This window comes from Petromyzon marinus, chromosome 54 (assembly GCF_048934315.1).
Source record: "Petromyzon marinus isolate PM22_M1 ecotype Great Lakes invasive population chromosome 54, UKy_Petmar_22M1.pri1.0, whole genome shotgun sequence".
Taxonomy (NCBI): Eukaryota; Metazoa; Chordata; class Hyperoartia; order Petromyzontiformes; family Petromyzontidae; genus Petromyzon; species Petromyzon marinus.
The window spans coordinates 8,570,059-8,596,222 of record NC_133720.1 but is presented as its reverse complement, the minus strand read 5'-3'; the positions used below and the strand labels follow the sequence as shown (position 1 = coordinate 8,596,222).

The 26,164-nt window shown below is 47.5% G+C and overlaps 1 protein-coding gene across 1 annotated transcript in view; it reads left to right on the top strand.

The window, feature by feature from the left end:
- The first annotated feature begins 92 nt into the window (after positions 1-92).
- The window catches only part of DRC4 (dynein regulatory complex subunit 4), a 32,464-nt gene continuing 6,392 nt past the window's right edge, over positions 93-26,164 (top strand). The window contains exons 1-10 of the mRNA XM_032974442.2: positions 93-230; positions 1,767-1,877; positions 3,900-4,097; positions 6,369-6,575; positions 10,817-10,871; positions 14,288-14,493; positions 15,428-15,595; positions 16,254-16,340; positions 20,778-20,987; positions 22,456-22,521. Coding sequence (XP_032830333.1) covers positions 228-230; positions 1,767-1,877; positions 3,900-4,097; positions 6,369-6,575; positions 10,817-10,871; positions 14,288-14,493; positions 15,428-15,595; positions 16,254-16,340; positions 20,778-20,987; positions 22,456-22,521 — 1,311 coding nt within the window. The 5' untranslated portion in view covers positions 93-227. The remainder of the gene's footprint in view (positions 231-1,766; positions 1,878-3,899; positions 4,098-6,368; positions 6,576-10,816; positions 10,872-14,287; positions 14,494-15,427; positions 15,596-16,253; positions 16,341-20,777; positions 20,988-22,455; positions 22,522-26,164) is intronic.

Here is a 26,164-nt window from a genome sequence, read left to right as displayed (position 1 = left end):
AGTTCCCGGGAGGTTTTGGCAGTGGGGTAAGTCGGACACAGCAGGGCTGCGCCTCTTGCTTCAACCTCCAGACGAGATCTCGCGAGTGGCCGTGCTCTCGCGAGATCTCGCGAAATCTCGCGTTACCATCACAGCGCGCGTTGCCCCGGCAACGACCATAGCGACTCCGTGCAGACGCCCCTGTCTCTGAACGCGTTAAGCGAAGACTTTAATATCCACACAACGAGATGGTGAGGTTATCTCTAAGTACTTTACAATACGACGCACATGCACGAGTAACAATCGGCTCGTGAAGTGTTCCCATTGGATTTTCGTTTAACGTGTGTTTAATGCAATTTGGGCCATTAGGCCTCAAAGCCTTACGGATTTCCTGAGCGCTCCGTCACCGGTTATGGGCGCGGAAGGTTCAGCGGACGCCTACTGTGTCCGGGGAAATATGAATAAAGTACAGTTTAATTTAATTGTAATATACAACTCTTATATGTTCTATAGCATCTCGGTTCGATGTTGCTGAAAGCAGTGTGGCACTCAATGGCACGAATATACTGTGTTCGCAAGCGGAGTGATCAGCATCAGAATATTTATCCTGGAGGAATCCGATGAGCTATGAAGCTCTTTTACAAATGAACCTTCTGGCAGGACCCCGGGGTCCCATAAGCCCTCGGCTCTCGCATAAACTGCGTTGCGTAGTCATTTTATGTCTGTTGAAGGCGAACGATAAGCAATCTATCCCTCTCGATGAGCTCTACACGATGCGCTAATCAAAGTTTCAAAGTTTTGTTTATTCTGCACACTCGTCCTGGCTGCGCTTGGACACGACATGATAATAGAACGATCCGCGCCAGGTGGGTTGCGGTGTTTATGTGCGATGTGGGACGGAGTCGCCAAAAATAAATTAATTAATTGCGATTTTGACTTCCGTTTATTCGGAACCCCGGGGTCCCGCCATAAGGTTCAAATGTCCGCTTGGGACGGGTCAGAACGTTACAACAATAAACAGTACAAAAACACGATAGGAGTGCAAATTATAGCAAATAACACGAAAATACAAATAATGCTAAACATTTGGTTTTTATTTTACCAGGCAAAGCTCACTGAGATATTTGATTATTTTTCAGAAGCGACATGGCCACAGATGATAGCCCAACGAAGTGGCTCATCATGTGGGAATTTATAGCAGCCAAATACTTTAATTAATCGAAACGCATATTTCTAAATGTCGAGAGAAGAACCTGAGGACCCGTACTTTACTGGTAGTAGTGTTAACCAGGGCGGTCCGCCGGTGTCAATTTGCGAACCTCTGCATCAGGCGCTACTCTGGGGCCATGTCACCGCCCAGTGCTGGGCCGTCAAGAGAGGGCTCGTGGAGCGCCTCACCGTGATCTTAAACATTGTGTTTTGTTATTTAGGAAAGGAAGTGAGATGTTAAAATCGTCACACTCGCCGAGTACAGCTTGAGAGATGATGTACGAGCTGATTTCGAGAGTTGAGATTTGCTGCCAGGAATGTTTTGCGTGTGCGGGGGGAAACCCGGAGAAAGTCATCCATACGAGGGAATAATACGCAAAGGTCTGCACAGATGATGCAGGATCCCACTTTCTCATGGTCCACCTACCTCACAGGCCACCGATTTTGGGAGTCTCATAAATTTGTGTGAACCACCAACCCTGAGTGTGATTCCCCACATCCGGCTCATTCAACGTGTAAGTGTGGTGTTCGATGTTTGAATGTTGCTTGCGCCTGCGTGCCTTCTCGGCATCTCGCAGCCTCCCAAGGGGAAGAAGAAAGGAGGGAAGAAGAAGAAGGGCTTGGCCAAGGCGAAAAAAACCCCCACGGTGGTGGACGGGATCTCCACGGAGGAGATGAGCAAGGAGCAGGCGAGCAGCGGTGGACAGGGACACCCCACATCACGTAGCTGAGATATGATCGTGAATTCGTGATCGTGAATTCAGTACATTTGGTACTTGTGCCATTCTTATAGCACAAGGAAGGTGCTGCAGCATTTCACATACATGGTCAGTTGTATGAGTTTCACAGTAGGGGTGATGTTCCTCTGTTTAAATCCCAATTTAGTAATTTGCACGTACTTTTTAAGTAAGAAAAATAACAACAGTATTATTTATATTCCATGTAAATTTAAATTATTCATTCTTTAACACAAAATTTAATAGACTTATGTGAACATAATAATACATTTTAATCTAGAGATATATTGTTATATGCCAAGGAAGCTTCTGTGGTGTAATGGCTTAGCACACTGGACCTGGGAGGCAATGGTCACCCATTCAAATCCATCTTCTGGCATAAAATTTTAAACAATGGTGCAAGTTTATTAAATTCTCCCCCACTGCCGCCACTGTCCACCCAGCAGGTAACACATGGTGGGGTAAAGTGTGGCTTCTCCAACGACTTTCAACTTGAGAAAACACTTTAAGACGACATGCATTCAGGGGGTCTCAGCTCCTGACAACGATCGATAAGCCTGTATTTGGTCCTTGTCCGATATGTCGAGCAATTTTTCCCATCTTTTCTCACCCACTGCAGAGGTCAGTGGTGAAGAGTAGACCAAATACCCTCTAGAGTTCCCTCTTGTGAAGGTGCTTCCGTCAGTAGAGGCATGAGCAAGCAAATGCAGGGCTGCACCTTCATCTTTTTGTTTACATGCCTAGCGAACAGGCTGCTGTGTTTAAGAAGCCCATTTTGCCCCCCTACTCTTGTGAATGACCACCATCTGCTCCTTCTCTGCTGTTTGGAATTTTCTTTACACTCTTCCACACTGCTGATTCCCTCCCTCACTTTGTGTACAGACTCAAGACCTTCCTTCTCTCTTCTGTCATTGACTATTTCTCTGAGAACACTCTCCGATTTCCCCACTACTTTGCCCCTCCACCTTCCCACTCTCCCCGCGGTTTCTGTTTCACGTTATTATTATGCATTACATAGTACATTGCTCATTAGCACGGGGGTTACCGTGTTTGAGATGGCTTCGACACCGCCACTCAATCTGCCCGGCTCATGTTTCCTGGCGACCTGAGCTCGTGACCCGGTCACAACTAATATCAGTAGAGAGTGATATTTGAACCGTTCCTATGCCCACCACCACACACATCACCCACTCACACTTACCAGCGTGGTGAAGTTCAGTCAAACAACTCCCATGAACTTAGGTTATAGGGATGCCTTTATCTTGCTTTGGTTGACATAGGGTGACAAAAGAAGCCTGGTTCACTGGGCATCCATATCTTCAAAGGAATACATTTATTTGCCACCACTAAACTCAACAACTATCGATTTACTCCGACAATGCTCTTTGGTCTCAAACACATAACAGTTGTAACCGTCCCGAGAATAAAAACCTGACCAGGCGCAACTCTCGTTCAGGTACAGAGCTGCTTCACACAGAACAATCACCCAGACTCGCCGCCCAATGCTTTGTCATGAATAGAGCGCTGTGGTGAAGTGCCTTACAGTGATTTTGAAGTCGCTTTTTGTCATTAAGGAAAGGAAGTGAGAAAAGACACACCGAAAGGTCCACAAAGATGTGGCAGGAGCCATCTTGCTGTACTGCCATCTCGTGACAGTAGGGTGGCACAGTAGTAACACCTGTGCCTTACAGAAAAAAAATACCGAGGTTTGGTTCCAAACTCGGGTGCTTTTCTGCATAGAGATTGTATGTTCCCCTGTTCTCCATTGCGAGAGAGCATTGTAACTGCTATTGGCCAAATATTCCATTAATTAAATAATATGCTGCAAATTACACAATAATTTGGCAGCAGGTCTGAAATGTAATAACAGATAATGACCCCACCCACCTTGCAGGACACCAGTTTTCTGAAGTTTAACAAAATTGTGTGAATCCACCGGCACTCTCGTGGTGTGTGTGGGGCGCGCGACGGCAGCTGGAGGAGCACATTGTGCGCCTTCGCGAGGAGCTGGACCGCGAGCGCGAGGAGCGAAACTACTTCCAGCTGGAGCGCGACAAGATCCACACCTTCTGGGAGATCACGCGCAGGCAGCTTGACGAACGGCGTGCCGAGCTCCGCAACAAGGACCGAGAGATGGAAGACGCAGAGGAGAGACACCAGGTGGAGATCAAGGTGGGTGCTTCCCCGAGCACGGTCGGAGTTGCTGCGGGACTGTGCGTGAACGGCAGCGGCGCGGGGTTTGAGAAGCGATGCAGTGAAACTACCGCGGCCAACCAGACTAATAGGGCCAGCCCTGGTCTCCATGAGCTGGAAAGTCCGCTTGCTGCAATTTTAAATAAAATCTACGGGAGTGAAGCAGGCGGCGCGTAGTCAATTTTGGTTAATACACATGCAGTTTTCCTGTAGTAACAGTGTAGGTTTACATACACGAATACTTGAATACTTACCACGTAGGTTTTTGCAGCCAATATTTTTGAGTCATTAAATATATTTTTTGGGTTAGGCCATGCAATGATCTGGTTACATTTTTGTCATGAAACCCTCCACCACGTGACATAGCCCAACACATGTAATTGTCATGTGTACAAGCATTTAACATGTTAATTATTGCTATTGCTTATTTCAACCGAGAAGATGGGTACAAACTAAGCAGTCATTGGAAGGACGTTATTAACCAGTTTAAGTCATAGCTGGCTGTGATGTTCCCATCCTACCACCTTCCGATGTTAGTTGTTATTTTCGGCACTCTGATGTTTTCCATGAACAGATTAAATTTCTCACACTAACACAGCTACCTCACGCGCCATCCTCGAGGTTGCTGCTCGGCGTTCTTCCATTAACATGCTAAACTCTCACATTAACATAGCCACCTTGGTGCACTCGCCGTGAAGGATGCTTGGCGATCTTACATTAACATGCTAATCTCTCACATTAACATAGCCACCTTGGCATGCTTGCCGTGGAGGATGCTTGGCGATCTTTCATTAACATGCTAATCTCTCACATTAACATGCTGATCTCTCACATTAACATATCCACCTTGGTGCGCTCGCCGTGAAGGATGCTTGGCGATCTTACATTAACATGCTAATCTCTCACATTAACATAGCCACCTTGGCATGCTTGCCGTGGAGGATGCTTGGCGATCTTTCATTAACATGCTAATCTCTCACATTAACATGCTGATCTCTCACATTAACATAGCCACCTTGGTGCGCTCGCCGTGAAGGATGCTTGGCAATCTTACATTAACATGATCATTTTTACCTGGCAGCCCTTTGATTAGTGGAAACCCACCGCCGCAGTCGCTTGCCCACAACTTACATTAACATTGGCTGCTGACATTTAGGCAACGCCAATTTCAAATATTTATAAACAGTTGTCTTTAGAAGCTAACCCCCCTTTTCCTGAGGATGACCGCTTGTGTTGCGATCGAAATGTCATAGTTTCTTTGTTATTTTGTTATTTCCTTTGAACCTATCTACGTGACTTTACCAAAAGAACCAAATAATATGAATTCCTGCAGTCACGAAAGCTTTTAAGTCAAGATTTATTCATATATTAAAGTTCGCGTGTCGACTGTGCAGCAGCTTGCGGAGAGAACGCGTTGGCAGCAAGGAGGCAAGGTGGTGGAGGTGTGATGGAGGTGCGATGGAGGAGGTGTGGTGGAGATGTGGTGGTGGAGGTGTGGTGGTGGAGGCATGGTGGAGGAGGTTGTGATGGAGGAGGCATGGTGGAGAAGGCGTGGTGGAGGAGGTTTGGTGGTGGAGGTGTGATGGTGGAGGTGTGATGGAGGAAGTGTGGTGGAGGAGGCGTGGTGGAGGATGCGTGGTGGCGGAGGTGTGGTGGTGGAGGTGTGATGGTGGAGGTGTGATGGTGGAGATGTGATGGAGGTGTCGTGATGGAGGAGGTGTGGTGGAGGAGGTGTGATGAAGGTGTGGTGGTGGAGGCATGGTGGTGGAGGCGTGATGGTGGAGCCGTGGTGGAGGAGGCGTGGTGGTGGAGGTGTGATGATGGAGGTGTGATGAAGGAGGTGTGGTGGAGGAGGTGTGATGGAGGTGTCGAGATGGAAGAGGTGTGGTGGAGGTGTGGTGGTGGAGGAGGCATGGTGGTGGAGGTGTGATGGAGTTGTTGTGATGGAGGAGGCGTGGTGGTGGAGGTGTGGTGGTGGAGGTATGATGGAGTTGTTGTGATGGAGGAGGCGTGGTGGTGGAGGTGTGATGGAGGAGGTGTGATGGTGGAGGTGTGATGGTAGAGGTGTGATAGAGGAGGTGTGATGGAGGTGTTGTGATGGAGGAGGTGTGGTGGTGGAGGTGTGGTGGTGGAGGTGTGATAGAGGAGGTGTGATGGAGGAGGTGTGGTGGTGGAGGTGTGATGGAGAATGTTTGGTGGTGGCATCAATGTCTTTGGGCGCGATGACATCTGGATCTTGATCTTGTGCAGGTGTACAAGCAGAAGGTAAAGCACCTGCTCTACGAGCATCAGAACAAAGTGGCTGAGCTGCGCACCGAGGGCACGGTGGCTACAACGCTGGCACATCGCGAGCAGCGCGAGAAGGAGAGCGGCCTGCGCCGAGACTTGCGCTCGCTACTCGTCGATATGAAGGAGCACGAGCTGTCCAGCGAGGACGTCATCAGAAACCTCACGCTGGTGCGCTCACAGCCTGCGCACCCCCAACATCTGCTAATCATCATTATCACCAACCATGGTCTATCCACTGCTAAATGAAGGCCTCCCCAAGCCATTGCCACCTGTGACGTTACTGCGACACAACAATCCATCCGGCACCTGTACATGAAAACAACCCCCTACCTCCTCGTGGTTCCGGATGGCAACGCTGTGGTGGGCAGTGCCATGGGAGAGGGCCAATTTCGATTGGCCATTCCCCTCATGGCGTTTGTAACCACCACAGCGGCCAAATGGGGGCTTTTAACTACCACAAAACTACAATGTAAAAAACGTATTAAGCTTGTGCCGGCGGCCCCAGGGGGACAGACGTCTGTGACGTCTCCTGGCCAAACCCCATTTGGCGGAGCCAGGAGACTGAATCCTTACTCTCGGGGCTCCTCCAGAAACAACAAAAAGCCACTTCGGATGGCCACGTGGAATGTTCGAATGCTCACTGTGGAGGAGAGGCTGCCACTCCTTTGTCGGGAGCTGGACCGGTACCGCCTGGATGGACGTGGTATTTAGGAGGTCCGGTGGACCGGCTCTGGCTCCTGCCACCATGAGGGGTGGACTGTCCTCTACTCGAGGCAGGAGACTGCCAAACAACAGGGTGTGGCTCTTCTTCTGAACAAAAGAATGAAGGAGGCGTGGCAGCATGGCGGTGAGGTGTGGGAAGCTGTAAGCCCCAGGCTTCTTTGGGCTTGCCTTCCCATCAATCGAAAGCGAGGAGTGGTAGTCGTGGTTACTTATGCCGCCACCGAAAACGAACATCTGTGGAGGGATGCAGGCAAGACCTTATATGACCTCCTGTCACAGGTGCTGGCTAAAGTGGCCCCTTGGGATAGAGTCATCTTGTTGGGTGACTTCAATGCCCGAGTTGGTCATGATGCTAGCACCTGGTCTGGAATGATTGGAAGACATGGTCCAGATTAGCTCAATAACAATGGTAGTAGGCTGCTAGATTTTTTGTGCAGCCCATGGGCTTGTAATTTCCAACACGCTGTTCTGGCATCGGCGCATCCATACAACATAATGGATGCATGCCGGGTCCAGGCAAGAACATCTGCTGGACTACATAGTGACGGAACAGCGGATGCGGGCCCATGTCCTTGACACCAGGACTTACCGTGAAGCTGATCTGCTCACTGACCATCGACTTGTCATCTGTAAGATGCGCCTTGTATTCTTCTACGCCGGTGGTGAGTGTACACCCAGGACCCAATTCAAACCCATAGTGGCATGATCTCAGCTCGCTGATGAAAGTTGTGAGCGAGAATTTTATCATCGCTTGCGGCTGAGGTTGGCATCGTCCCCCACTCCTCCTGATGTCGAGGGGAAATGGGTGAGGTTTAGGACTGTGGCTCATGCAGCTGCAATGGCTGACAGAGGAGGTGTCCAGGCTGGCTGAGAATAAGCGACAAGCCCCCACATCAGAGAATGAGGAGGCTTACCACAGTCTTTGCTCAGAGGTTCGGAGAGCCGTGAGGCACTGCAAGGATGGTTGGTGGTTGCGGGTTTCTGAGGAGATTGAGTCTGCCTCAATGACCCGCGATCGCAAATCGTTCTTTAATGCCATCAAAAAAGTAACCTGCAGCTCCACACCTATTACCATCATTAGGGGAAAGAACGGTGATCCAAGCTCCAACCCCCAGGAACAGGTTTGCAGATTTGCTGAGCATTTCTGGGAGATCCTAGGGGAGGGGAAATCCCCCAGTCTGGAAAACAACGTGGGACAAAGTGGAGATAACCCTGCTTAGGCTGTGGTGCCTCAAATATTGGAAGAGGAAGTCACCCCCTGAGGTGCCACCTGTTGAGGAAGTACTGAAGGCGATTCAGAGCCTGAGACCAGGAATGGCAGAGATGATCTCCCAAGCGAAATTCTGAGGGAGGGTGACGTTTGTGCACAGATTGCCCTACATGACATCATAACAATGGTCTGGACCACTGGACGGGTTCCGCAGAATTGGAAGGATGCCCTGGTGGTCCCCCTCTTTAAGAAGGGGGACCACACAGACTGTAACAACTACAGAGGCATCTCACTCCTCAGTGTGCCGGGAAAGGTCCTGGCAAGGATTATTCAACATCGCCTTGCCAGGCACGCTGAGGAGAGGCTTGCGGAGCCCCAATGTGGTTTCAGGAAAGGGCGGTCCTACACAGATGCCATATTTTCTGTCCGTCTGCTACAGCAGGTGTAGGGAATTCCAACAAGACCCTACATCTCTGCTTTATTGACCTGGTCAACGCCTATGATACCATCAGTAGGCCTGGGCCCTGGGCTGTTCTTCGTGCTTTCGGAGTCCCTGACCCGCTACTCACGATCATTAAGGACCTTCATGATGGTGAGCGGGCCCGGGTAAAACTACGTGGCCAGGATCCTTGTTCACCTTGGGGTGCAACAGGGATATCCTCTGGTTCCCACATTATTTAACATCTCTTTCGACCACGTAGCTCGTGAAGCCTTCAATAGCTGTACCGGAGGAATTTCCATCTGGTACAGATACAATGAGAGGCTGATCGATGCCCGGGTGCGGTCAAGGGATGGCTCCCTACTGCTCAACCATGTTATGTATGCCGATGATCTGGTAATTGCTGCTCACTCAGAGGAGGAGTTGGAGGTGCTGCTGGTGAGCCTGGAGCTTGCCACTAAGAGGTGGGGACTTACTATTAGCCCCACCAAAACTAAGCACCTGCCTGGGTATTTTGTACCATCGGACACTCCACCCCCACAACTCCCAATTGGTGATAGGGCAGATGTGGAGAGAGTGGAGAGTTTCCCATACCTGGGCAGTGTGCTCATGACCGGCTCCGGTTTGACAGCAGAGGTCTCACTTCGAATCAGTCGAGCGGCAATATCTTTTCATCGGTTGCGTAACGCTGTGTGGAAGCTACCTGGTCTGTCGATCCGCACGAAGCTTCACGTCTTCTCGGCCACAGTCATTCTCTCCCTTCTCTACGCTTGCGAAACGTGGACTCCCCTAATGGAACATCTTCGCCGGTTAGAAACATTTAGGCTGGCCTGCCTACGATCCATCGTGGCTTTAACCAGGCTGGATTGTGTGAGGAGCTCACATATCCTTGAAAGATCTGGACAAAGTCCTATCGGTGAGCTCCTCCGGCAGGCAAGGCTGCGTTGGCTGGGTCATGTAGCCCACATGCCCAACCACCGCATGCCTACACAGCTTTTGTTCGACCGGATCGAGGGGGCTAAACGGGCGCGGCATGGTCTAGAGAAGAGATGGAGTACAGGAGAATGTGGAGCTGAGTGGACTTGCCGATGACTGGTAACAGCGGTGTCAAGATCGGCCTCTGTGGAGGAGGCTCGTGAAGGACGCTACCAGGCAGTTGGAGGCAGTCGCCCTCCAACAACAATGGAGGGGGTAGGAGCAATGCTCACAACAACGAGCGGAGCACCGGGTGGCTAAAGCACTGCAAGTTGGCACAGTAGGGGGCACAGGTGGTGCATCAGCCAGTCATCTCAGTCAGTCGACCCATGGCACCTGGGTCTGCCCCGTGACCTCCAGCCAGCGGACGTTCGACACTTCACGTGGCCTCAACATGCACATAGCCTGGCACAAGCGTCGTGGTGACGTCACCGCCACTTAGTGGCGAATGGCGTTTGTTGTTGTGTCTTCGTCTCATTGTATGTCTGTGTCTCTTTGTCTGTGTCTCAATGTCTGTCTGTGTCTCTATGTCTGCCTTGCCACATCCTTCCACTTCATTAGAAGAAGAGTAGGCCATTGCGTGCCAGTATCATGGTAAAAAAACTATCAAATTAATTAATTTGGAGAAACGTAGCAATCGTCGTCCTCGCCTGTGAAACCTTGGCAGGACCCTCCTGAAAATAATGTTTGAAATAGTTCTAATAATAATACAAAAAATGTCACACCACGAGGAGGTTCATTAATTCCCTCTTACAGAAAATGTTTCTCACATGGCAAGCAATCTGATACATTTAATTCTAAAAGATGAAATTTGAGCCAAAGTAAGCGATCCAAATAAAGCAAAAATGTACAAACTGTTCATCAACGTAAGAGACAAAATGTTTATATGGCTCTTGATGCCATTGCTGTGGAGTGTGTAAAGCTCACATGTACACCCTTCCACCGGCAGTGGCACGAGCAAGCAACATCAGGGCTGCAGTTTTGCTCTGTAGCGTCTTATGGTATTGTGTCTTGTTGAGGAAATTCATGTGTGGGGATGTGGTCTGCGTTTTCCCTTTTCAGAAAAACGATGAAATGATGACTAAGCTGCGGGATGATTTTGAAACGCAAGTTAGAGGTACCAAAAATAAAACCCCCACAAAACCCACAAAAGTACCCCCCCCCCCACCGCGCGCCACGTGGACAGTGTTTATTGTGAGCATGCCTGCTCCCTGCCGCTACTTCTCTGCGTGGGCTGCTACCACTCTGCATGGGCTGCGCAATGCGCTGGCCGTAAATGTGTCCGTCTTGCGCGCATGACACGAGGCGTAGGAGGGAAACATGGAAACTATATCGATAGGCGTTCCACAACATACCACGGCGGAATGGTGAAGTGGTTTTATCATCGTTCACCATTCTGCAAGAATGTGTCTTGTCATCTGCCCTTTGTGTCGGAAACTAAACCCATAGTGTGAAAAAAAACTCAACAGAGTCGAAGTTCTTTCTTTCTAGAATGAGTAATTAGGCTGTGCTCATCTGTTTACAGCGCTAAGCCAGTGGTGGAGATCCAGATTCATATGACGGGGCAAGTCTTTCCATATTACAACCAACTATTGACTCACTCACAAAGCAGTGCTCATCAACCACTGATGGATGATGGGCAGAGTCAACCCCCCACTCCACAACCAATATTTGAGCTTGGTACCTTCTTGATTGCGAGCCGCTTATCGTGTTTTATTGCTGTGCCTACGACTGTGCATTCATGTGCACGTAATGCACAAGTCGCAACGAGCGTGACGTCGCGTATGCGTTTGACCGGTCGGGCGAGATGTGTTGGCTCCGTCTGTGAACTCCGGCTCTGTCTGGTCGTGTTGGCAGGGTTGTCGCCTACTGTGGTTTTCCCACAATTAGATTAACCGCGTTACATAAGAAATCTAAAACGGTGCAGAAATATAAATCGATATTAAGTAAAATAAATTTTCCAATGTTAGACAAATGACTTGCAAATAGCCGCTCATAGTAAAATCGAGTTCCAGAAACATCAGAATGGATTTAGGGTGATTGTTGCACTTGTCTAGCATATTATCACTCTTTAACCACGACTGCCACAGCTACTGCTTCCCGTGAGCTTCACTCGCTGATTCCTCCACCCATGGTGAGGACTCGGTCTCTACCAGACACTGTTTCATCTCATCCACCACACTGCCGATTGCAACAGCACACTCACCTCACTCGCTCACTCACCTTCTCGCACACACACACACCCACTCACACACTTCTACAAAGATAAAGATCTCCCATATAGCCTGAACACACTGCTGGGGCAAATGCTGTTACTGAGCACCTATGAAGGCTGGCACGGCACATGAGGGTGTGGGTGGCCAGCACCACACCCCGCAACCTTTTTCCCCTAGTAGTAATGTTTACACGCCACACCAGGTACTCATTTGAGGTTGAGTCGACCTAGGGGAGGCCCACGACGGGTTCAGATAATTGTCACTGGTGTTGGCCATGAGCGGGAATCGAACTCGGGTCGCCGAGTTCACTGCACTACCACTCCCCACTTCTACATTTACCCACAAACACACTCACCCACACACTCAGCCACTCTCTCACTGACACACCCACTTGCTCACCACGCTGCATTTCACTCCGCTTCTCTGTGTACTTCTTACCTCATACTGCTGTACTTCTTCCCTCCCATCATCTCTTTTTTCCTAAAGCTCTTTCAATAACCTCGCTCAATTAAATAAATGTGTAGTGACTGTGATTGTCCCTGTGTGGTGCCGGGCTTACGAAGCCACGGCGGATAATGTGTTGGCATTACGTGTAGCCCCCTTACTAGGCGTAGTACCAGCCCTAGCGGGGCTTGGGTGAGTGCTGGTCAGCGCGGAGGCACCACGTACAGTGTGCGGTGCGGGCTCCCAGTGAGGGAGCGAGAGGGAGCGTCAGCCAGCCAGGGTTAGCTTGGGGCATGATACGCTGGTTGACCTGTCGACACGTGACCGGATGATATTGGAGGGGGCCACCGGTGGTCGGGGGCCACTGGGCGGTCACGTGGTCTAAAAGAGCTCTCGGGGAGCCTTTGGGAAAGAGCTCGAGAGATCTAGAAGGTGGGTGTGGCGAAAGGCGGAGACAGCCCCAGTCCAGGCCGATATAACGGGGGCCCCGTAAGGGACTCGGGGTTCTTCGTGTTGCTGGTGATGAAGATCCACATCGGGTAAAGAAGCCTCTAGCCATGCGGTCTGGGACCCAGCTTGTGGTCCGGGCCGGGATAGCGAACCGTGTCTAGTTCTGCCGTAGCGTGGCTAGATGAGCATTCAACACCCAAGTGTAGGTTGTGTTATGTTATGTTGATTTATTGAATAAATAGTGTTGCTCCCAAGATAACGTCTGCGACTCAGTTGGACTCACTACAAAGGCGTTATCTACTCTTATCTATTACAACTCTCATAGTGCTGTGTGTTGTTAGCCACCTGAAGTTTTGAGCTTTCAGGTATGTGCTTAGCACCTGTGTTAAACTAAATATATGCATATATCTATCACTTATGTAGTGAGTCAAACTGAGTCGCAGACGTACTCTTGGAGGCAACACATTTATTTAACGCCAACACATGGAGTAACTGCCCCTGAACAGAATAACAACAAGACCACAGCTTGGGTCCAGGTCCTCGTGTTGGAGACTCTGTAGGGACTCTACATCATTAGACCTCCCCGTCTCTGGTGTGGACCAATCAGTTTCAAGGACAATGCATATGTTATCAGAGTGTGTTTTTTTTGCATTTTTACTACAAGTATTGTGGTTAATGCACACATGATTCCTCGTAAGAAAGTTTCAGTTTTGTTGCCAGAACAAAAAGGGGGAAACCCCTATTATTATACTCTGTAGGACGTAGAACGTAGACGAAGGTTTCTTCAGGATGAACAACAGCGCCGGTCCCTCTGGGGGACCCAGCTTATATCCTCTGTGGCGTGGCTGGCCCTGCCCTTGGCCACGACCACCTTCCAGAATCCTCGAGCAGGATCTCGACCCTGACACGTGACCAGCCCTAGCCCCCACTTGGGGCCCCTGTGTAGACATAACCGGTCACGTGTCCTCTGGGGTCAACCAGAGTGCCCCGGCCCTGAGTAACCCCATTCCCATGGCCGGCACTCCCACACCCTATCCTGTAGGGGCCGGCACTGCACGCCAAGCGTGGTGCCATCCAGCGCTATCGATTAGCGCTCACCAAGTCCCTCTAGGGCCGGTACTGCACCCACATCCTAGAGGTGTCTGCGATGTCAATACACCGCACGCCACGCCTCTCTAGGGCCAGCATTACCCAGTGACATCCCGCGAGAGTTTGGGAATTGGCATCTGTAGTCGGGTGGCAGGAATTGATCTGTGCCGAGATTTGGCACCGGTATTGTGTTGAACTTTATTACAATAGACTGCACAGCTCCGATAGACCTAGGGCCCTACTGAGAAATCTATCTAGATTTGGTCTACAGTGGAAAAAGTAGCAACCCTAGCACGCGGGGGTGAGCGAGTTCACCCATCTCCGTTCCCCGCAGAGATGGAGGCCAAGTATGAGAAGAAGATGCGAGCGTTGCGCGACGAACTGGACCTCCGCCGAAAGACAGAGATTCACGAGGTGGAGGAGCGGAAGAACGGGCAGATCAACGCCCTCATGCGCAACCACGAGAAGGCGTTCAGCGACATCAAGAACTACTATAACGACATCACGCTGAACAACCTGGCGCTCATCAACTCGCTCAAGGTGAGCTGTGCGCAGTGCATGATAAGATAAGATGCAAACGGATTTCAAATGATGAATAGGTTAATTTCACTAACAAGATTATAAGCGATCTATGCTTTGGGGTCGTTGCAACAGGGGAAACATTACGCTTTAAAGCTTCTTTACATCTCCCACCAATATAATTATATCTATTAAATATTAAAATCTCTCCTCTGCGATGCTACAATCCACCTAGCAGCTTCACAATGAGCACAATGGGAAGGAAATGAACAATGGTTGTCATCTTGAGAGAGCCCCCTGCCATAGTAACACGGAATTTCGACTGCTGGCTTTAAAGAGCTCTAAACGAAAATTAGCACTTCCTCAATGCACATTTAAAGATGAAATTGCTTTGACTGTCGAGTATTTTAATTAACCAGGAAAGCCTGGATCATATTACCGAGTCGGAACTTTTTATCTTGACACCCTAATTTATGCACAATTCGCCCCCACCAATCTACTGCTGTCTCCAGGCCTGCTCCTACTGGCGGCATTGGAAATATTCAGGGAGAATTAAGCCCCTAAAAAACAACAAAAGTAGCCATTTGCCACTAAGTTGCAATGACATCACAGTGCTTGTGCGAGGCTAGGTGCACTTTGAAGCGATCCCGTGAAGTGTGGAAGGTTCACTGGCAGCAGATCAAGGGACAGTCACAGGTTCTATGGGTTTACTGACTGAGATGATCGGCACATGCGCCACCTGTGCCCCCTACTGTGCCAACTTGCTGCATCCTAGCCACCCGGTGCGCCGCTCATTGTTGTAAGTGTCGCTCCTCTGCCTTTCGTTGTTGCTGGAGGGCGTCTGCCTCCGACTGCGTCCTCCACAGAAGTCAATCTTAACACCGCTGGTACCGGTCGTCGGCAAACCCTTCACGCGTACGCACACACACGCACGTATGTATGCATGCTCACGTAGGAGCAAGTGGAGGACATGAAGAAGAAGGAAGAGCGTCTGGAGAAGGAGATGGCAGAGACGGCGCAGCAAAACAAGCGTCTGACGGAGCCTCTGCAGAGAGCGCGAGAGGAGGTCGCCGAGCTTAACCGGCAGCTCGCCAACTACACTAAGGACAAGACGCTGCTCGCGGTGAGCCCCCCTTGTATTCAGAGGCAAAGGTCCCCTGTGTAGCCCATACAGCCTGTTGGGGCAAGTGCCGTTATCGAGGACCTATGAAGGCTGGCACGGCGCACCTACGAGGGGATGGTGGGGGCAGCGTCATTCCTGCCCAGTCACCTTCGTCTCCCTCCCCAAGGCTGATGTTTACATACTAAACCAGGTACCCATTTAAGGCTGGGTTGACCTAGGAGAAACCCACCACCGGTTCAAATATTCGTCACTGATGTTGGTCGTGAGTGGTAATTGAGCTCAGGTCACCGGGTTCCTAAAAGAAGATAACCTCACTGGGAATCCGTCCTCTCGACACGTGTACATCGACATGCCGCTTCCTTTCCTCACATCGACCATCGACAACTATCGTGTTATTCCAACAATATATATGCCCTTTGTGGTTATAACATCCTAATTATTTAACTCAAGTATTCATGTGTTTGACTGGCTGTGATGTTTAGTATATAAATTCACAGTGTATAAGTTTTAAATTGCATAGTATCAATACATGTTTTCTATGTGTGTGTCAGTTGGCACTTTTGATGCTCTTACATTAAGCTTTTGGGATTTTTCCACGTTAAATATTTGAATAAAATGCCACCTCTCGTGGCCTCCTTATCCTGACTAAACTTTGCAGAGTGCGAAGGCCAGACTGAAGGTGATGGACCAGGAGATGCAGGAGTTGAAGTGGGAGCACGAGGTGATGATTCAGCGCTTTGCCAAGGTGAGCTCTCACACTCAGATAAATAAACGGAAAAATAAAATTAATTGTAAGAAGACATTGACTTAAAGCTTTCGTGACTGCAGGAATTCATACTCTTTGGGTCTTTCGGTAAAGTCACGTAGATAAACTAGTCCACAAACTAAGCTGTGCCTGCGGCAGTTGTCACATTGTGGAAACTGAGCGACATGTCTCAGACCGTGTTCGCGAACACAAGGCAGATCTGAAACACGATAGGACCAACACCTCTGCCATGGCTGATCATGTTTTAACGCTGTGGGCACACATTAAATTTATTTCTCCAAGACGAATGTACTATGCAAACCCACTGGCTATAAACAAAGATTTGTTCATGAAGCCATCCAGATATATAAACATAGACACAATTTCAATCGAGAAGATGGGTACAAACTGAACAATCATTGGAAGGACGTTATTAATCAGGTAAAATCAAAACTGGATGTGATGCTTCCATCCTACTTGCCTATGTTAGCAGTTATTTCCAACTCTCTGAGTTCCATTACCTTGTTAAATGTCTTTACATTAACAGGCTAAATGTCTCACTAACATAGCCGCTGCTCCCTTTTCCTCGATGCGGCGGTGACGCTCGTTGTTTAATAGGCTGAATGTTTCTCATTAACACAGCCGCTGCTGCGGGAGCCGTCTCACATTGACATTCTAGTCTCTAATCTCGAGCAATGCAATGGCTTATTCAGCACCGTAGCCGTGGGGTTACATTAACACATTGACATGCTAATCTCGAGCAATGCAATGGCCGCTTCTTCAGCACCGTAGCCGTGGGGTTACATGAACACATTGACATGCTAACCTCTAGCAACACAATAGCCGAGGTATACCTAGCTCTGCGATCTTATATTTACTTACAAATTCCATCTCTAGCCCCGTCCACTTACCCTTGGGTTGTACCCATCTCAAACCTATATAACCTTTGGCTGCAGTAGCTCTCTCGCTATATTTCTTCCTGCCTCAGCAGTCCACCTGCTGTATTTTTTTACCTGAAGACGATTGCTTGCGTTGCGATCGAAACGTCGGGATTTATATTTATTATTTTATTATTTTTCTATCTACGTGACTTTACCGAAAGACCCAAAGAGTATGTAAGAAAACAGTTGCCGGTTTTGCCGCACACGTAGACACTTCGAGAGCGATACACACAACGTGTTTGGCTTTTTAACTGAGAAACGATGGGAGCTGCCACCGTGGTGTAGTGGTTACTAGCATGCTGGACTTGCCATCCAGATGTCCCCGGATCGATTCCAGTTCTCAGTGCGGCAGTTGAAACGATGGTGCAAGTTTCTCAAATCCCTCTCTGCCCTCCTCTGTCCACCTAGCAGAAGGGGCCTGTGCTCAGCAACTGTGTGAAAAAAGTATATGACTGACTCTTTGCTAAACCATGCATCTGACCAGTCAACCGCGCATCTGACCAACCGCACACATAATTTGCAATTATCATGGATTTTCTCTGTGTACTCAAAATACTAATTGAGGAAGTGGCCAAACATCCTTCAATAGAAAGAATATTCTGACAATGTCAAGATGTAGTCCTGTAGTGTCATCTTCCACGGATGTTCTTTGATGCAGGGTTGTACACCGCTGGTGGTGAAAGTTCTGATCAGGAATTATTTAAATTATTTGCATCATTATGGCAACAGTGCAATATCTGCATAATTTGGAAGACTAACACGAATTTTACATCAGATATTCTACCGGCACAAATTTCCCATGTAAATGAGACAATAGTTTCTCTCCCGCCACCCCTTCCCTGGGTTATCTGCCCACCCCCCCCTTCATCAACCAGGATGCGTTGGGTACATGGGCCTGGTGGATATTTGTGCGTGCGGTTGTTTATTTTGCCCAACGTTCTGCAGTGGGCGTTTGTTCTTGTGTACAGCAAAAATATAATACAAATTATTTTTTTTAAACATCAGCTGCCAATAGCAAAACGCTGTTTCCAAGCCTGTGCCGACTCCTCGTGTTTGTACGGGGGCTCACCTTTACGAGCACCATCACGAGCACCCGCGGTATGGACCAACAGATGCGCGGTCCTCATGCACGAATGCCTCCAACTTCGGTTGGACGGAGTTAAGCAAGAATAGATTATTGAATGGAATCATGACCCTGAATTTTGACAGTGAATGTTTACATGCCCTGCTAGATACATAGCACACGATAAGAGCCGTTTGCTTTTTGGGTTGGAGCTTCCTCTAACCACACGAGGTGGTGACCTTTTGTATGGAGAAACAATGTTTGTGGTTAATAGTACACATTAAAACAAATAGTATTGGGCAGTGGTGGAGAGAGAGAATGGGATAGGGGTAAGGAGACTATACGGGATAAGGTTGGGGGCGAGTGAGAGATTTTACACTAATTATTATTTTGTGTTGTATATTATATAGGATTGCATCAAGCTATAACCCATAACTTAGAGGGATCTTTTCTATTAACATCTAGCAGTTCACCTGTAGCATTGCTTTAAACAAAGCCTGACTGCTAATGAGACACTGAATGTCAAAACCAGTCCAAAGTTTTGTTTGTAATAAACCAAGGCCACTGAAAGTACGTACGCCCCGTGTGGCCGATGGAATGTGAAATAAATACTTTCATATTTTTTATGTGGAGGGACAGATATGAGAAGGTGAAGTATTGTCTGCTCATATATTTTGTTGAAATGTTATTTAATAATTCACGCAATATATTGAAATTTCAATAATTCAATATATTGCATTGAGCATTTATCAGATGGCAGAAGAGCTTCCACAACACGACAAAGCCAGGCGATGACAATACCAGACTACACGTGAATCTGGGAACATCGCAGGCTATTGTTCGGGTGAGCTGTGTTGCCCCATCTAGTACATCCATTTCCAAAAGCGCAATCAATAAAATGTATTTCATTTGTTGTCCTTCCCCCGCACCTCCAATTAGCATGGTTGGCTACGTATGGTGCGAAATAAGTTCAACATTCATACGTAGTAGCTTAGCCAAAATGAATTTAAATTCAAGCCAAGTGAAAGTTATTGGTCATCTGTCAATTATTTTATTCTTTTAATTTTAAAAATAATGCAGATTTTAATTGCTATTTTAATTTCTTCAGCCCTGTGAAATGTAATAATGCCTGACACGTCATGTGGAAACGAGTCGTCGATGCCCTAAGTGGGCGGCAGTGGTGTTGTAACGACCCCATATTACACGATGCTGTTGTAATGTGCGGAAAGATGCTGGTGAATCTCTTAATTCTGACAGGATGTTGGCCCTGGTATCCACGCTGGTGCAAGGGCATAGATAAGGGTGGCAAATATGCGATGGCCAGGTGGCACAAAGGTCAGAGCACTGGGCCAGCCACACGACACGCTCGGTCACGGGTGTACATTCGGAAATGAAACTGTGTTCCGGGTTTGGATGTCAGTCCGGACATCAATCAGATGTGGATACCTGATGCACAAATGGAAATTAAAAACTCTCCAGTAGTGTGTGACTGTGGTCATCCAGAACAATACAAATATGAAGGAGACATCATCACAGCGATGATACACTCCGCTGCTCCTGATACGGTAATCGGACTTGACCACCTGAATCTGAAATTGTAGTTGTTGCTCTGCATCTACATCAGTCATACGAAATAAGATCATCATCTTCCTGGGTGGTTCTCTCACACAGGGTGATACACTGCTAGCTGAAAAGTACTAAAATGGGATTTTTATTTTATTTTTCTTTACCATGCCGGAAGTGCTATGGGAATACAATTGTGGGGGCAAAAATGCAGTGACTAAGTATTGACCAGGGCAGCCTGCCAAATGCAACAGCGAACCTTTGCAACAACTGGTGAATGCTCTGCCGTTGGGCTACATCAGCAACCAAAAACAAATCAAAAAGATTTATCTCAGTTTTTAAAAAACTGGTGCAGAAAAAATAGAGCCACTAATCTCGGGGTAATCTCGTGGAGCCATTCTCTGTGTGAAGTTGTCCTGCCCCTTGATAAAATAACGAAAAAGACAATTTGCCCCTTCCTATATCAGTCCCTCTTTTACCCATCCTATCAATCACACAGCCTTCTGGGAATGCATAATAGCAGCATTGATTCAACACAAGCAAAACTCTGGACCGTTTTCCACATTCAGGGTCTCATCAGTCTGGCTCGCTTAAACCAATACTGGTGAACTGCCTGATGTTTATAGGCAAGATCCTTATTAGTTATGGGTCCTAGTTTGACGCAAAACTCTACAATGCAAAACGCAAAACAATCATGATCGTCGTGCAGAATATAACAAATTCAATTATTTTATTGTTTATGCGGATGGACCGATATGTGAAGGAAGCGCATTGTCTGCTGTTTATTTTGTCACTTACAATCTCTACGATGCCGCAACCACCAGTGATGACCTTTAATGGAGACGTCGTTGTCACCTCCGTGTGTTACAGGTGGAGAGCGAGCGGGACGAGCTGTACCGCAAGTTTGTGACGGCCGTCCACGAGGTGCAGCAGAAAAGCGGCTTCAAGAGCCTGCTGCTGGAGCGCAAGCTGGTGGCGCTCACGGACGCCATGGAGAAGAAGGAAGCGCAGCTCAATGAGGTGCTGTCTGCCTCCAGCCTCGACCCGACGGCGCTCAGCATTGTCACCCGCAAGCTGGAGGTAACAACAGGCTCTCCGCCGCAACTCCTTCAAATTATTATTGTTTATAATTATACTTGTTCACCCAGAAAAGCCTCGCCGAGTCTCAAGACTTTTTTTCAGGGAGGTCCTGATGCGGTGGTGAGATGTTATCTCCCTCGCCTAGTATGGAGGAGAACGTGGGTTCGATCCCGACCCTGACGCCTGGATATTTGGAGTTTGTGGATTTTTTCCTCCACATTTAGAATCAACATCACGCGTTTACATTATTTGGCTGCTATTAAATTCGTAATGGCTGAGTGGGTTTTACCTGGTAAAATAAAAAAAGTTTTAGTTTAAAGAGTTTTTTGCAGTAGGGGGCAATGTTGTTGCTGTGTGTAATCCTAATTTGAGTAATTTGCAGGTAATTTTTCAGCATTGGGATGATTGGCCAGTACAAATTACATTGTGTGTTGTTTTAGCTATGGGAGGAGGCCAGAGAACTCAGAGGAATCCCATGCTTAATAGGAGAGGACATACAAACTCAACAGAGAAAAGCACCCAAGTCGGGAATTGAATCCAGGTCCTTCTTGCTTACCACTGCATCACCCTGCCACCCTAATTTACATTCCTTTCTAACAGACAAAAATATACAGAGAGCTAATGTTCCGGATGAAAATGTATTTGAAGGATTGAGCAATATTTGTCAGTCAGCTAAAACTAAATCTTTAGATGTTGTTTGTCTAGAAAACTTGCTGAAACAGCATTATCACCATTATCATCACTGTGATGAAGCAGACCAGCGTTTGGGACGCAGCAGGGCTGTTGCCACGTGATGGCCAGCTTCGCATATTGTTCAGCGCTGTCATGAATGGTTAACTCTCTTGCATGGCTCCTGTTTAGCATGCCAACAATGCCTAGGACCGGTTCAGATAATCTTCACCAGTGTTCGCTATGAGCAGGAATCGAACTCAGGTCACCGGGTTTGTAGCGCAGTGCACTAACCTCTACACTACCGCTCCCCGCTTTCTTTACACATCCTATTAGCCACACGGCCTTCCTTCTGGGAGTGCATAGTTTCAGCAGCAATGAGTTTAACATAAGGCTTGCTTGAGCCAATTCTGGTGAACTGTCAGATGAGAAATGCAGGAATGGTCCCAATATTTATTTATGGTCCAATATGTGTTCATGCATTTACAAACTCTATATGAGTAATTGTGAGAAAGACTATTCTCGTGATGTTTTACAACGCAACATGAGAACACCAATAAAAACACCTTGTTGAGCTGCAAATGTTGTGTCTGGATCGAATGTTTAGTGGAGACTTGCTCACTTATTATCTCATAAAACAAGTGTTGTTGTGATTGACATTGGCTGCATGCCATTGCAGACGCTCTCACGTGTTAGCAATGTGGCACAGGTGTTGACGGAACAGCAGTGGCAGCCAAGGCAGTGAGTGACTTGTCTGAACGTGCACGTTTCAATCATCGCGCTGGTTTTTTTCATGCAGGACGTCCTGGACTCAAAGAACAACGCCATAAAAGACTTGCAGTATGAGCTGGCGCGTGTGTGCAAGGTGAGAAGGCAATGCTCTGTTTTGTCATTATTTCATCAGTGTTTCTGCCACAGTGTTCAAGCTTAAAGTTTATTTGTGTGGCTGGGTGAGAACTCCAGAGACCAGAAATTAGGCTAATTTGCAAGAGTGGCCTGGGTCACCAACATGACAAAAGCAATAACATGAAAACAAAGTACAGCAAGGAAGCAAATATTAATCAGAGCAAAAGCAATTGTGATAAAGGAGACTTTTAAAACTGCACAAATATAAATCAATATGAAATAAGGCTGGCGCATACCTTTCAGGCAATCTGCCTTACATAAAAACAAAATCTACTGGGAAGATATTGTGACCCGTCCAGCCAGCATGCTAGGTCCCTCTGCATTTAATATTTTTGACAAAACGACACCGGGAGCTGCCATGGTAAAATTAAATCCAGAGGTCGCCGCTTCGATTCAATCTCCCGACCTCTTGAAGTTTTGTGCCTTTGAGCCCCAAAAGCCCTTCCTGAGCGTGAAATTATTTCAAAACAACTGGAGGAGCGATGAGTGTTGCCAACAGGGCTGTTGCTGTGAATGATGTCAACCATAACACATGCATGGCCAAAGCAGCTGCTGTATTCACAACCACTAGGAAGCGAGCTGGCTTTGGTTTCTGAACTGGCTGAGTGGGTCTGGTTCCAAATTCCGTGGTATCCATATTCGGAGAAAGCCAGAACACTTGCTTATTTAATGATTATTTATTATTTATGTTTTGGGTAGGCCATGTAATGATCTAACCAAATTATCATCGTGTGACCCTCTCAGCCAAACAAATAGAATGATGAGATGTACAAGCATTTAACGCGCCAAGTGTTATTGTTTCCGCCTCACCAGTGAGTTGAAGAACCATTCTCACAGCCAGTTTTAGCGATCCGATGCAAATAGATAATTAAATGGACACATACAGTTCTAAATGGTGCACAGTGCCAGTTTGTACAGAATGTGCCGACAGTTGAATCAGTGGCGCGTGGTGTGCAGTTTAATTAGAGAATAGGACGATCTATTTGGTGTGTGAACATCCTAACACCTGTTTTATTGCCGGAAAGGGTAAAACCAATTCTTATATTTTGATACTGGCAAGAAAGGTCCCATGATGTAGCTGCTCACCCCGAGCCATAAATGCCCTGATAGTGCATTGTCTTTGTGCTCTCCGCCTTTTGGCGTTCTCTGGTCAAACACTACTTGAGACTAGGCTCTAGAAAGCTGTCTCTGGTGTGGACCAATCAGTTTCAAAGACAATGCATTTATCACAAGAGCATGTGTTTGTTTGCATGTTCACCACAAATGTGTGCATAATAGAGGTTTTTTGGGTTAGATTGTGTAAATATATAAATGTGTCTTTAAAACCCGCCACCACCCGACACAGCCAACTAGTAAGGGGTTAAATTTTGATTTAAAGCTTTCGTGACTGCAGGGATTCATATTCTTGGTTCTTTCGGTAAAGTCACGTAGAAGGGAAACAATAAAATAAAAATTAAAAAAATAAAATTATCACGACGTTTCGACTGCAACACAAGCAATCATCATCAGGTGTGAAAACCACAACAAGAAAATTTGAAAAAAGTGGCGGTTTTTTTAACGTTAGCACCACGGAGAGAGATTTGACAGTTTGTTCAGATGGACGAGTCCATATATTACTCATTGGTTTTTTCCATCTATGTTCGGAAAAGAGGAGGGGGGAGACGAAAAATAATGAATGCGGTCTGAAAGCCACCTTAAGCGTGATCAATCAATTAAGACCCGAAATGGTTTATCAAATCCTTCCAATGATTGCTAAGCCAGAATCCGTCTTCATGAGGCTATCCACATATACAAACGCAGAGACAATTTCAACCGAGAAGATGGATTCTGGCTTAGCAATCATTGGAAGAATTTGATAAACCATTTCGGGTCTTAATTGATTGATCACGCTGAAGGTGGCTTTCAGACAGCATCCATTATTTTTCGTTTCCTCCCTCCTCTTTTCTGAACATAGATGGACTCGTCCATCTGAACAAACTGTCAAATCTCTCTCCATGGTGCTAAAGTAAAAAAAAACGCCACTTTTTTCAAATTTTCTTGTTGTAGTTTTCACACCTGATGATGATTGCTTGTGTTGCAGTCGAAACGTCGTGATAATTTTATTGTTTTATATTTTTTTATCATTTTATTGTTTCCCTTCTACGTGACTTTACCGAAAGAACCAAAAATAGTAAGGGGTTGTCACTTAAACAGAACATGCCAATTCATCACTAGTACAGAACACCGGTGTGTTGGAGAGCCAAGCTACAACATTTACAATCTAAGTACGACGTTTCGCCAGTAATTACAACTTGCTTCATCAGGCGACAGCCAGATTTGTGAAGTCTTACTGTTTCATTCCTTATATAGAGGCGTAGATGTGGTGACTACACTTCTGCGCTCTTGCGCAAAGTGTGGGGGTGGGGGAATGAATTAGTCAACATACATTATGCATGTGCATTATGCGAGCCCTTTGATCTTGTCCTTTCTGTCCATTGTGTGTATTAAAATAGCCGTACCAATGGTAATCCTCATTGAGGTATGGTGCCCTTTATTGGCATGCATTTAAACAATGTATTATTTGATGATTCTCTTCCACGCAGGACTAAGGTTAAAATTATTTTTATTTCTTTCAATTTTGATAGATTATCTAATTAGTCTTGGCCAGTAGTAACTAGTTTTGCACATAACTTCACCATTATCAAAATCAATTGAGTTTCCTTGTTGGCACGCATGTTCTGCTACTTCTGACAGTTGTATTTGGGTGTATTTAATATTTATCTGATGTTATTTTAGTCTCGTGCTTATCATTCGTCCTGTTTGCCGAACATAACATTTGGCACACGTGCAGTTAATCTTGTGTAGTGGGTTCAACTGAGTCGCACTCTTAGACATGGAGGCAGCGCATTTCTATAGCTCCAACACAACGGGGTGACTTGACCCTTTAACAAGACAACGACCTAGGGTGGTGACCACCCTGGCTAACTACACTGGTTACTGAGTAACTATTAGCTCCGGACCCGGGACCAACAACATACTGCCTGGGTCCACGTGCTGGAAGACTCGCAGAACGGAGATCATAGACGAAGGGTTTCTTCCCCAGGACGGACAACCCATATCCCTCTCGGGACTCGGCTTATATTCTCTCCGGCGTGACCGGCTCCGCCCTTGGCCACGCCCTCCTTCCAGAACCGTCAGGAAGAACCTGGGTTCAAATCACGTGATCCTCCTAGCCCCCTCTTGGGGCCCCCCCTGTCTTTCCAACCAGTCACGTGTCCTCACAGGTCAACCAGAGTGTCATGGCCTTACCCAAACTTCCCCTTTGGTCGGCACACACACACCGTGCCTTCTCGGGCCGGCACTGCACTTACAGCATGGTGCCATCCAGCGATGTCACTCCATGCACACCGTGCCCCTCTAGAGCCGGTACTGCACCCACAGCATGGTAACATCCAGCGATGTCGCTTCATTGTACAGCGAGCCCCTCTAGTGCCGGTGCTGCACCCACAGCATGATGACATCCAGCGATTTCGTGACATCGCACACGGTGCCCCTCTAGGGCCGGGACTGCACCCACAGCATGCTGACATCCAGCGATATCACTACATCACCCCCCCCCCCCC